Below are 13,342 nucleotides of genomic sequence, written 5' to 3' on the forward strand. Positions count from 1 at the left end.
CTGTCAGATTTATCATTTCTTTTTTGCGTTTTGAAGAACTTTCCGCTAATTTTCTGTTTTGACCACCCCTTTCAAGATCTATAGGTTCATCCCCTACAGCGACTGTGTCTAAGGTTTTCTTGGAACGAAGCGTAGCAAAACTCACAGTACGGTCGACGTCATCAACTTATTAATTAGGAGAGACAAGAATGATAGTACACTGACGATACTGTAAACGCCGTAAAATTTGAATACTAAGATCACGGTCCCTCTATCCGTGCTATAATAAAATATGTATGGGTCCCGGAATACATAAAACTTGGAGACATTTTTTTTGTTCATGTTCCGTGCATATTTTTCTGTCCCGCTTTTATATCACGCGATTAGATTATATTTTACTTCTTGATACAGTAAAAGATTGTTGAGAGTGTTTTTTGCAGCAACTGTAATTATCGCCAACACGATTTTCAATACAAACCTCTGAAAGATGAACGTTAACAGAGAACTGGCTCGGACGGTGTTTTTTTCTATGAGAGGAAAATGAGGAACGCAAGGCATTGCCTATGATTTTATAAACATTTTAACCATTCCCGTTCTGTCTTGACCCCTTTGCTGGGACCTCACCACTTTTAGGTCGCCACGCTGCTTTGCCTATTTAGTCATCTATCCTAGCTGACCAAATTAAAAGCTGTGAATTTGCCGAGACCTTGATGTATTGTAACGTCTTGCGTACATTGTGTAATAACATTTTCCTCTTGTATATGAATATTTCAAGTCACTTGTACTCCGCGATAAGTTTACGATCAGTTCATTTGCGTTCTTCGGTTCTGTTGGCTGTATGACAAAGTTTATCGCCCTCATTCTATGGCTTACTATGCAATGTTTGTCCGCACTTATATGTGTCTGCTTGAAAGTAGCGTGACAGGCAAAGCGAGCTCTTGCGGCTCCTCCAACTTGTACACGCCCATATTCTACTCGTGACCGCATTTTGTCAGATGTCGACTATTGAGCTGACAAATTTTGTGAATTCCTGTGTATGAGCTTAAAGGCTTGATAATTCAAACAAGTCATTGTTACTCTAAATTTCTTCATCGGGCGGTTTGGGTTTGTTTTGCTTTCTACATGCCCGGAAAAGGCGAAATTTGATTACTCGTTTTATATTGGCATGGATTCCAACAGCACCAAGGAGAAAATCCACGCCAGGAAAAAATATTTACACATGCTTTTGAAATGTTATAAATCACTTGCCGGAGACATGCCAACCCAAGAACTTCACGTTCGGAAGGTTATCTTGCACGGAACGTCTACATCACGTGATTTGAGAATAAACACATGCCTTCTTGGGCTCAAACTAAAGATATCAGCTGAATCTTCGAAATGACAATAAGGTAACGATGAATTATTTTCAACAAAAATACGTCATTATTAGCTATTATAGACTATAGTCTATAGAAGCTATTTGGATGGGTATCCGTCCGGCGTCCGTCGTCAGTCTGTATGTATGTATGTATGTATGTATGTAATGATGTCCGTTTGTGAGGCGTCCGTCCACTCAAATATCTTGAGAACCGCAGTACTTACTGGTTTGATATTTGTTGTGTAGATTAAAAATATGATTTTGAGATTTTTTTAATTTTTGATATTGTTGAAAATATGCAAATTAATGCCAAAAAGGCGTTTTGGTAAAAAATATTCTTCTTCATAACCGCTGGTCAGACAGCTTTGTTATTTCATATACAGGTCGCTAGGGATAACCCAACTTAGATTTGTTCAAATTGTGATGAAATATGCAAATCTGTATTTTTAAGGAATTTTTTTTGTCATTTTCGTCAAAATTTGACTTACATTGTATGTAATTCTTGTACTGTATAAACCCTATCAATTCACCCAGAAAAAAAATAATTAATATGATTTTAAATATTGAATTAATTAGGAAATCATCAAAGCCAAATCAATTTTAGTGTAGAATTATCAGAAAGTTCAACTTTTTTGGACAGTTCATAGTGAAATGCTACCATCTTGGAGGATTAAAACATGTCAAGGCAACTTTCCTGAATGCCAACTTGACATATTCTGAACCGTCATTTATTGTGCCCTGTATGTTATCTAAAAGAAATTGCTCATAATAGATTTAGAGTGGTCAAATAAATAGAGATAGAGAAAGTTCTAATTTCCATTTATGGTTGACTTGGTAAGGATAAAATAAAATTACTTTTTGAGGAAAAAAATAGAGTGGTCAATTAAAACAGTGTATAGGGTTTTTTATGGTAAAGCTGGGCTGTAAGATTCCTCATGTGCTATTTATAGCAATTATACAATCTGTGTAAACAGTGCAATGAAAGTGTTACATGATTCCTTATAATGCTTTTGATGACCTTGAACTTCTTAAGTTTCAAACATTTGTCTCTTCTGTGTGCTTTCTCTGATTACCTACAGGCTCAACTTATTCAACAGAACTTATTTGCAATGTTAATTTGAAAGTTAAAATGTGCTTGGTTAATAGGATGAAATACTGATAAAGATAACCAGCTGAAGATTCTTTATAACCTGACAGATATGCTGTTTTTATGACGTAAATCTTGATAACAAGTCTTGTTTACTTTAATTAGAATGTAATTAACTCTCATTTATTAGCTACTATAGACTAATATAGTTTATAGAAGCTATTGGGATGGGTATCCGTCCAGCGTCGGCCGTCAGTCTGTATGTATGTATGTATGTATGTATGTATGTATGTATGTATGTATGTATGTATGTATGTATGTATGTATGTATGTATGTATGTATGTATGTATGTATGTATGTATGTATGTATGTATGTATGTATGTATGTATGTATGTATGTATGTATGTATGTATGTATGTATGTATGTATGTATGTATGTATGTATGTCCGTTTGTGAGGCGTCCGTCCACTCAAATATCTTGAGAACTGCAGTACTTACTGATTTGATATTTGTTGTGTAGATAAAATATATGATTTTGAGAAACCTGTTTTTATTAATTTTTGATATTGTTGAAAATATGCAAATTAGCGCCAAAAAAGGCGTTTTTGGTAAAAAATCTTCTTCTTCATAACCACTGGTCAGACAGCTTTGTTATTTGGTATACAGATCCCTAAGGATAACCCAACGTAGCTTTGTTCAAATTGTGATGAAATATGCAAATCTGTATTTTTAAGGAATTTTTTTTCCATTTTTGGTCAGGCCATCCTCAAATGAGCTATCAAAGATATCCACCTTCTTCAACAATACATGTGTCACAAAACGTTAATCTCTACATAACACAGCAGAGCTCTGTCAACTGTTGGGTTGCTTGTTTTTTTCAAAACCACTGGTCAGACAGCTTTAATATTTGGTTTACAAGTCCCTAGGATGACCTTAGTGAGATAATTTCATACAGTCGGAAGTACTTAATTTTGCGTCCATGTCTACAGTAGCTTCAGGGACTTTGGCCCTACGTTTATAAACTAAACACCAATGCAGGCTATTTTCACATACCTCATCTATATTTATGACACACATTATTTGCATAAAAGTCACGTGTTTTCTCGCGTATAAATGGATGTTTTTTTCTGATACGAAAACATTGCAACGACATAGTTTTACAGACGAATCAGGAGTACCGTAAAGATTTCGAACTCTGGTCGTGCAGAATCGGCCTCTCGTTTTAGGCTTGAACGTTTAGATTTGCAATGAGGTCTAAATTTTAGGCCATTCATAACGTGCTTAACGGTATAGTCTCCCACGGCCCCTTGTTCACAATGCAGCCTTAAATCTGTATCTCACACCGAAGTGTCCTGATTGGTTTGGATTTGCAAGGCTTACAGACACTGCTAGTGAATTGCTGTGGATTAACCTTGGCCTATTCTGTCGGTGGCAGGAAATAGCCACATTTTTTCGCAGTCAATGAAGAGCAGTGAGATTGTCTAGTTTAGCAGTAACACGTCTATCCTTTAAGACTTTGATGAATATGAACAAGTATCAGGTGCATAACTGTACTCTGTTAGCAAACCATTATATATAATACTGACACACACACACACACACACACACACACACACACACACACACACACACACATATATAATATATATATATATATATATATATATATATATATATATATATATATATATATATATATATATATATATATATATATATATACTATTAGTTGTTGTATCTCGGTGAAAGATGTTGATTGTAATATTTTTTACAATATCCATGCCTGCGACTGGTTTATCGTGTCGTCTCGTTTTCATATTCTCATCTAGTTCTGTTAAATTTTAAAAGCTCTCGAGGAATGCGTACCCTGTTTGTCTTCTCTGCGGTGAGACACCAACACTTTGACAACCTCGGATTCCAATGTTCTTTAGGTCAGTAACCTGCATGAGGTAATGTTTCCACCGAAACTAAATACTATGATCCGGATTTTCCCCTTAAAACACCGGACCTTTTTTATGATCGCAATAGCGGTCCCTTCCCAGTAGTTTGCCATCAAAACTTTCCGATGGCAAATCGTCCAACCACCAGACTTCAAGATAAACACGTAGATCACGTTTTGATAAAGGGCATAGCACTGAGCTTAAATCCGGGTCGATGAACCTATAGTGTTGCGATTTTATTAGTTGGCAGCTCTTCCGCTCAGTCCAGACATGTTTCGAGTGCGTGAGATGGAAATTCTTCGAAGGATAAATCGAACAGCTTATTTGTGTGCCATCATACCTTTTTCTGGTTAGCCAGCAATGCATTGCTGCGGTCGTGTAAAACTCGTTATATACGCTTCATCCAAAACATGAAATTTCTATCAGCGGAGAAGATATCTTTTTCATTTTTAGTTAGTTTGTCCGAAGTACTCCGATTTGAGAGCTAGATACATTCCTCACTACTACTATACCCTCTCTGTCTTTTTCAAGTTTAAAATACGACTCTAATCAGAGAAAGTAGACACCCTTCGAAAACTTAGCATATACATATTCTATGCGACAAATCGTAGACACGAATTTTTGGATAATTATGTTACATAGTTCTGTATGATATACTTTCTTTCTTGAAGAAAAAAGAAGTCTTTTTTTTTCGACAGACTTGTGTGTTTGCTTATTCTGTTATGTACTAGCGACTGATTCATGTAACATCTATTTCTCTGTACATTTTGGCCGTTGGCCAGCAGTAGTGAATAAACAAACAAACAAACTAACATGATATTTGTTTACTACATACGGTATGCCACTGTCCACTTATGGATTTCACAGTGTGCCAAGAACATGTTAGTTCCTTGTGCTTCGATCGGCGACGAATGTATTGCCCGGAGTTGTATCGTAAGTTACCTAGACCGGCGCGAAAAGCATCATGGGATCGTATGAGGACAGTCGCTTTTAGGCTGCGTTCACAAAAAACAGTTAGGGGGGGGCTGGAGAAATTCGGGGCGGGGGATTCGAAAATTTTTGGGGTAGTAGAAGGGGACTTGAAAGGTTTGCTCTACCTATGGAGGGATCTGAAAATTTTTTGGTTCCGTGCTCTTTACGATTCAAAGGTTTGATGGGTAATTCAATGAAAAATGAATAAAATTTTAATGTCATCCAATTGTTCTAATGTTTGTAATAATCGAACAAAATCTAGAACCATTTCGTTGCATTTTATTACTTTTTCTTAAAGAAAATCTAAAAATGAATGAATTTTCGTAATAAAACAAACAAGTAGGCCTAGTTTTAGGGCAGAAGCTGCAACTGTTGATAATTTTTTCAATATTTCTATGCACTATATCAAATACGTAGTTTCTTGCTATCTATACCTACAGCATGCTGAAACACAAAATATTCAGTTTGACGGCAAAAGCCTGGATATATAAATATTGGGTGATATTTGAATTAGAGTCCAGAGTGAAATACATTTGTCAATTATACAAATGCGGGGTCATATTCACAAGCTGTTTTTGCAAGCTGAATTCTGGACAGTTCAACACGCCGTAGAAAGTAGAACAAGCACGCAGTTGTATAAGGTGAACAAAAATTATTGTCAAAATTAAGTTAATTAAAGTTAATACAGCTACTGCCCTGCTGCTACCTACGGGCAGTGTTACTGTCACTGCATACCGGCAGTGACAGAGATAGATCTGACTATGAAGTAGCTGAAGAAGAGTTCGGGTCATGTGACGCTTCGGGTCATGTGACGCTCATGACAGTGAAGCATACACAAGATCAGGCCAGAGAACATAGAAGGCCAGGAAACTTGAAATTTATCACGAATTTTTGAATTCTAGCATATGAAAATAATCAAATATTAAAGAAAGAAGATGGCGTCACCATGCTTGATTTTGTAAATTTTCACATTCTCATCGTAAAATAACACAAAAGTAAAACTTTGTACAGTAAAGAATCTAATTTGAAAAACATGTGTGCCTAAATGGATTTATTTTAATTTTACCAAATTGCCATTGTTACCAAAAATTTCAGAGATGAAAACGTTTATTTGATGGGATATTTTGACCTTCGAGTACTGTATATTTTGTAAAACTTTACTAAACACTCTCTCATGATCGTCATTTTGTGGGCTCTTCAGCAGGTACCATTGACCTGGCCAGAGTTGAATTAAGTCAAGTCGGATTGACTGATAAATCAAAAATAGTCCACTGATGTGTTTAAAAATGAATACTTGCCTTAGGAATATGGTTCTACAAACTGCTAATAACAGGTAGTGTTAAACATCTGCGAGCAGAACTGCCAATATACATGTTTATTTTTTCTTTGTGTGCATTCCTAATAAATATGCGGCTATATGATAATTGGGGGGGGGGGAGGGCTTGTAAAATTTTGATCATATAGAGGGAGGGACTTGAAAAATTTTTAGCGTATTAAGGGGGGATCTAAAAATAAGATTTCAATCGCGATTCCTCCATCCCCCTCTAATCGTTATTTGTGAACGCAGCCTTTTCTATTGATGATTATCACTTTCAAATGACAATGCGTCAAGTTCTGCACATGCATATTTGAGTTCCTCGCTGTCAATAATTCAAGACTCTGCTTTGAGTACTCACTAATTATAAATATATTGAAAGTATTTGTTTCGTATAGCAGCTATAACGGAAAATGTTATCAAAATTATGTTTTGGCTATAATTTTTTATGTCGGAGAAAGTCTCCTGAAAGACTTTTGTTTTGTCTTTGTTAAACTACTTCATGTCGGCATGTCAAAGTGCTCAAAGGTGTTTCCATCGCATTGTAAATATACGAAACAACAGAAATTGTGGTACTGCCGATATTATTTACAAACGTGCCAGGCTTTACCCCGATTGGTCCCTTTGCTAATTGGAAAGATCAGTCACATAACCATTCTCGTCATTGAGAGGAGCCCAGCAATAGGGTTACAAGATCGTAGAGGTGAGACGTGTTCAGAAGCCCTTTACTAGTTTTCCTATTTTTGTTATCACAGAGGGCGTATACACCATGGAGAAGTTCATCTTTGCCGTGCTACTTTGCTCTCTACACGTCACTTGTGACGCAGTCACTCGGGTTCATTACATCACATGCGATGAGGAAGAATGGGACTACGCCCCCGGCGGCAAGAACATGATAAATGGAAAACTCATCGAAGATGATCCGTAAGTGAATAAAATGGTGTACTTCTCACTTCTGAATGCAATCTGCTACTCAAATGATGTTGTCTTCTCTACAGTTTTCTTTTTAAATTTTAGATATCCAAACATTAATTACAATTTTTAAATTATACGGTAGCATCCACCAACACTATCACGTGAGATGAAATGATGGTATCTGATACAAGGGAACTTGGACATCTCATACTTCAGTTTATAAAGTGGTTCAAGATGGTCCTACTGACCTAGTTCTATTATCGTTTCATTGACCTGTAAACTTTGTAACATTGAAGGAATGTGGCCATTGGACCAGTTTTGGTGCCATGTTAGAAAGGTGTTTACATCAGTAAGTTTCGTTGAATTGAGATTTGCTGTACGAACTCACGAGACAATCCATACTGGTTTATTTCTGTGTTCTGAACGTCAAATGTAAAGAAATCAGAGTCTGTCAAAGTGAACAGACAAGCTCAGGTTGAGCAAATAATCAAGGACGGGTCATTCGCACGCATGGATTGCTTTAAGTAATTAGCCTAATGCCCTTAACTCGTGAACATAACTCGTCAGGAAATGGCCTCCTCAGTGTCGATGTTATGAACACCGTGAAATTAGTCACTAATGGAGACAGAACACATACGAACATGGTCCACGTCGACAATGTTCTCAACAATCGAACGCAAAGGTTAAAGCTACCAAAATGACCGTCACGTGGTAGAGGATTACAGAGATCAGCGAACTCCATCATCGATTTACTTATACTAATCCCACTCAGATGTATGTAAATAGTAAGGCTAAAAAAGAAGATTTATTTCTAGTCCTTGACATTCAGCAAAGTGATGCGATGACGCGATTTTCTTTTCTTTTTTCCTTTTTTTTCTTCCAAAAAATGCTGATTTGTCATATTGATGCAACAGTTATTGTCTTTTATTACTGGCCGCAAAATATTCCTGTTTTCTTTTTAGCATTTTTGGACACGCATCGTAAGAACTTTGAATTGATGCCGGCAACCACACGAAATTCTGACTCATTTATAATTTTTACGAGAAAAAAGACATGACACACAGCTCCTGAAATGATGCGCACGCTGACCAGAAACAAAAGTTTTGTTATGTTTGTTTTGTTTTGTTTTGTTTTGTTTTTTTTTGGGGGGCGGCTAATTAAGCCAAAGCATATTCCTCGTATACTGATATTGTAGACCCTTACATTAATATCAAAGACAAAGAACAAACAAACAAACAAACAAACAAAAACACAGAAAGGTCAAAGGCAAAACGTGCCGTTATTAGAATACTTCCACAGGGTCAATACTATCTATTTCTGTAACTTCAAAAGATGAGATACGTCGTGAGAAGGCAGCATGATTGGTTCTTGTCTATTTTGCCTGTGGTTGAAATTTAGCAGGGAGAAAGGCAACTGTCAGTTAGGGAGCGTTCAGTTATTATGGCCGGGGTTGGGCCGGCAAATTCTACCTGTGCATCAGTCAGTGAACCCCCTATCCATCGCACCGAAAAATTGATGACCCCTTCCCCTTTTAAGATCACAAAAATTTCATGACCCCCTACCCCATCGCTTGAGTAAAGCTGCACACACAAACACCTCCTGGGGTATAGAATCCAAAAAAAGATTCTCAGATTTTTTCAAATGAATGACCCCCTAACAAACTGACAAATCTCCCTTTCTGACTTGCATTTTTGAAGGGTCATGAAATTTCACGAGTGTCTTTTGGGGAGGGTCATCATTTTTGCACACATATTAGAAGGCAAAATGTGGCCGATATAGCGCTCCGTCCTAAAATATCAAATCATAATACATTGGAGTCTATTGGGAAAACTATGAACATTTCCCTTAAAAACAATCGATATCTGTACATTTAAATATATTTGCTGATTCATGTAAATGAAATATGCTTGCAGTGGCAGGTAAAAAGCTCCCACGAGAGGTATATCAGAAAAGAATTGTAAAAGTAAGAGAGTCAAAATATCTGTCCCAGAGGCGCGCTCTACCTTAATAAAGCTAGAGGCAACCACTTGCGTTCGTAGTTTTCAGTGCAAACATGACACTACATGGGGGTACAGTGAACACAGACCGCGATCGCCTTGTAGGAGCAACTGGGAGATTCTGCAACCACAATTCAACACAAACTGAAAATGAAATTATGAAAAAAGAAGGTTCCCGCTAAGACTGCGTGTGCATCTTTTCTAGTACTTTCTCCTGCTTGGTACCACGTGATTTACCTTTTACTATGCCTGGCAACTGTTACTATACGTTCTAAATTTTACCCTCTGCCTATCAAGTAATCGAAACCGGGACGCCCGAACTAAAGACCCTCCCACTGACCACTACGCCATGCGGAGTTATCTGCAGCTGTAAGTTGAAATGTTAATCTTGAACTTGACACTGTATGTCTAACCATGCATTATATACTAAATGAATACTATAAATGACATAAAAATAACGACTATATGGTGTTAACGGACTAAAATAATGTCTCTATACGAACCATTTTATTGGCTTACCCTAAACCTAAGCTTGACCCTAACACTAGGCAACTAATGATATTTGTCTCTTTTTCCATTTTTGTCTTTTTTCGTCAAAACCGGATTGCATCGAAAGTGACACACAACTTCACTTTCAGTTTCATGTAGAATGTGTGTTAGATGTTTCATAAAATGTTTACTAAGAAAATGCACTTGTTGCTGCTTTTAACAAAATGATATGCACTGTTCACCAACAGAAACGCCAAGCCCTATTTGTCGGGAGGACCTGATCGCATCGGTGCGAAGTACAAGAAGGCGCACTATTACGAGTACACTGACAGTACATACACAGTGCGCATGCCCAGACCTGCTTGGCTGGGGATGTTGGGACCAATCCTTAAGGGAGAAACTGGTGACGTCATGAGTATATATTTCTTCAACAACTGTAGTAGAGGATATTCCGTTCACGTCCATGGACTGTTTTACAGTAAGAGTAACGAAGGTATGCTATCATTTAAGCTAGTATTATGGCATGCGCCTCGAAAGTGAATACTGTTTCTCAAACTTTTCCAAATGATAGCTATCAACATTATTCCCTCACCAGATCAAGAATAAAAATCCGAGGTCAACGTTCAACGTTTGGTACTAGAGAAACAAGTTACCTAACGCTTACCGATATTTGAAATTCGAAGTGGCCGCTATCCAAATTTTGAAAAAATCATACGATGAAAATCGATCTTACCAAAAGAGATTTACAATGCCCCCCTCCCCCACAAGTGGTGCATTTGAAAAAAAATTGTAAAGATTTTAGTCCGAATATCTGCCCCGAGGCGCATTCTACCTTAACTTTAGAAGAAAAAACTGCCTAAATGTTGTACTCTCCCTTCTCTTGACCAAGTTTAATGCGTAACTCGAACCTGATTGCATCAGAATAATTGTCTTCTTGCAAATATTGCAAACAAAGGGGTATAGCTTTATAGTTTTTGAATTATGGTTGCCTTTAATGCGAGATGCGAGCTAGACTGATTCGTCGCTAGAGGGCGTATGCGAAATGGATTGGTGTTCAGGCTGCTTTCATGAGCATTGTTTCGGTATTGAAGTTTTGTTCAGAAGATTCTTTATCAATATGGAATATTCGTGTACTTCGCATCTTGCATTGTATTCATCTTTGACAGGGTATTGGTTTTAATGAATTAGGTTAAAGCCCAACTAGCTGTAACTATTGACATTTATTGACCTCATAAAATATCTTCCTATTCTCTTCTGGGTTTCTCTGAATTCTACCCTCTGAAGGGATATGGGCTTTTACTGCGTTAGGAAACCATGCCTTTGTGAGACATTTTACGAGTAAATTCAAATTTTAACGGTCATTTTGCTTTCCCGCCATTTTCAAAATTAGTAATATTACAAAGGAAACAGAACATATAATGTCACAGTTGAAAACATTTACCTCTATGCGTTACATGGGACTGCTCTGTGCAGTTTATGTGAAGATTTCAGTGCAGATAGGCACAGTATCCACGGTGTTTGTTTTTCCACATGGGGCTGCGATTTAATGTTTGTGCAAACATTTAATCGCAGTCTAATCTTTATCTTGTTCAAAATTGTATGTAGAGTCCCAGCGGGTAATTAATAATAAGTGTATACACACCTAAATTAGTACATTCTCAAAACCTTGTTTTAGTTTGAAAGTAAAATCACAAAAATAATTCTAAAAGATACAGCTAGTGAGCCTTTAAGCCTAGAGCTAATCATAAGATTTAATAGGGCCGTATTGTATGTTACCCACTGTTCTGAAACTTTGACACATCAAGAATCAAGGAGTCATGAACAAATTGAGCATCTCACATTTTACAAATTGTTCCTGCTGGGTCCCCGTTGACACTGTGCACAATTAAACTCTGCGTACTGTAGCATGACAATATTGTTTGAAATTTTCAACTCACAAAAACATGTTGCCACTGTAGGGGCACTCTACCACGACAACACCGTGGGAGATGACAAAGCGGACGACGATGTACCACCAGGGGGCTCCCATCACTACGAATGGGTTATTGATGTCGAAGCCTCTCCCCATGACGACGATCCAGCCTGCCTCGCGTGGGCGTATCATTCCCATGTTGATAGTCCAAAAGATACTAATTCAGGATTGGTTGGCTTGATTATTACATGCAAACCTGGTAAGTGTGTTTTAGTTAGAAGTAGCAAGTACAATATTATTGATAAATTGATGAAATGCAGAAGAACTTACTCACTCACTCACTCACTCACTCACTTATTTGTTCACTTACTTGTTCACTTGGTTGTTCTCTTACTTACTTACTTATTTACTTACATACTTACTTACTTACTAACTTACTTACTTACTTACTTACTTACTTACTTAAATACTACTAACTTACTTATTTACTTACTTACTTACTTACTTACTTACTTACTTACTTACTTACTTACTTACTACTAACTTAATACTTACTTACTTACTTACTACTTACTTACTTACTTACTTACTTACTTAAATACTACTAACTTACTTACTTACTTACTTGCTTGCTTGCTTGCTTGCTTACTTACTTACTTACTTACTTACTTACTTACTTACTTACTTACTTACTACTTACTTACTTACTTACTACTTACTTACTTACTTACTTACTACTTACTTACTTACTTACTTACTTACTTACTTACTTACTTACTACTTACTTACTTACTACTTACTTACTTACTTACTTGCTTACTTACTTAACTTACTTGCTTACTTATATACATACTTACTTACTTATGTACTTACTTAACTTACTAACTTCTTCACTTGTTCACTTGCTTGTTTACTTTCTTACTTACTCACTTCCTTACTTACTTATTTACTTAATTACCTACTTACTTTCTTGCTCGCTCTCCAATTCAACCACCCAATCACTAATTCATTTACTAACTCGTTCGTTCTGTCAGTCAATCAGCCATGAACTCGGTCACCATTCACAGACCGATCATTTATTCGCTTACTTAGTTCTTTTGTCCTTTTTACTTTACCTTTTGAAGGAACCCTCGATGACGACGGCAAAAGAGTTGACGTCGACCACGAATTCGTCCTGCTGATGACGACGATGGACGAAAATGAAAGTTGGTACCTGGACGATAACATCGAAACATATTGCACATCACCGGATACTGTTGACACAGGTTGGTCATACAAGTAAAGTTCCCCCCCCCCCCCCCAACATTTCATTTCAATCAATGACGTGCTCCGGCATACCTGTCGACTTTTCAAAACTGAATGCAACTCGAAGTTGC

At 37.0% G+C, this 13,342-nt stretch overlaps 1 protein-coding gene across 4 annotated transcripts in view; it reads left to right on the forward strand.

Moving 5' to 3' along the window:
• The window catches only part of LOC139133268 (hephaestin-like protein), a 51,926-nt gene that overhangs the window by 20,981 nt on the left and 17,603 nt on the right, over nucleotides 1–13,342 (forward strand). For 2 of the 4 annotated variants that reach the window (XM_070699796.1, XM_070699795.1), the window contains exons 2-5: nucleotides 7,409–7,577; nucleotides 10,303–10,547; nucleotides 12,013–12,225; nucleotides 13,091–13,231. In XM_070699796.1, the coding sequence (XP_070555897.1) occupies nucleotides 7,423–7,577; nucleotides 10,303–10,547; nucleotides 12,013–12,225; nucleotides 13,091–13,231 (754 nt within the window). In that variant the 5' untranslated portion in view covers nucleotides 7,409–7,422. Of the gene's footprint in view, nucleotides 1–4,260; nucleotides 4,358–5,205; nucleotides 5,300–7,408; nucleotides 7,578–10,302; nucleotides 10,548–12,012; nucleotides 12,226–13,090; nucleotides 13,232–13,342 lie in introns of those variants that run through there. The other 2 variants (XM_070699794.1, XM_070699793.1) reach the window with 2 other exon arrangements.

The sequence above is a fragment of the Ptychodera flava genome, chromosome 5 (assembly GCF_041260155.1).
Source record: "Ptychodera flava strain L36383 chromosome 5, AS_Pfla_20210202, whole genome shotgun sequence".
In the NCBI taxonomy this organism is placed as follows: domain Eukaryota; kingdom Metazoa; phylum Hemichordata; class Enteropneusta; family Ptychoderidae; genus Ptychodera; species Ptychodera flava.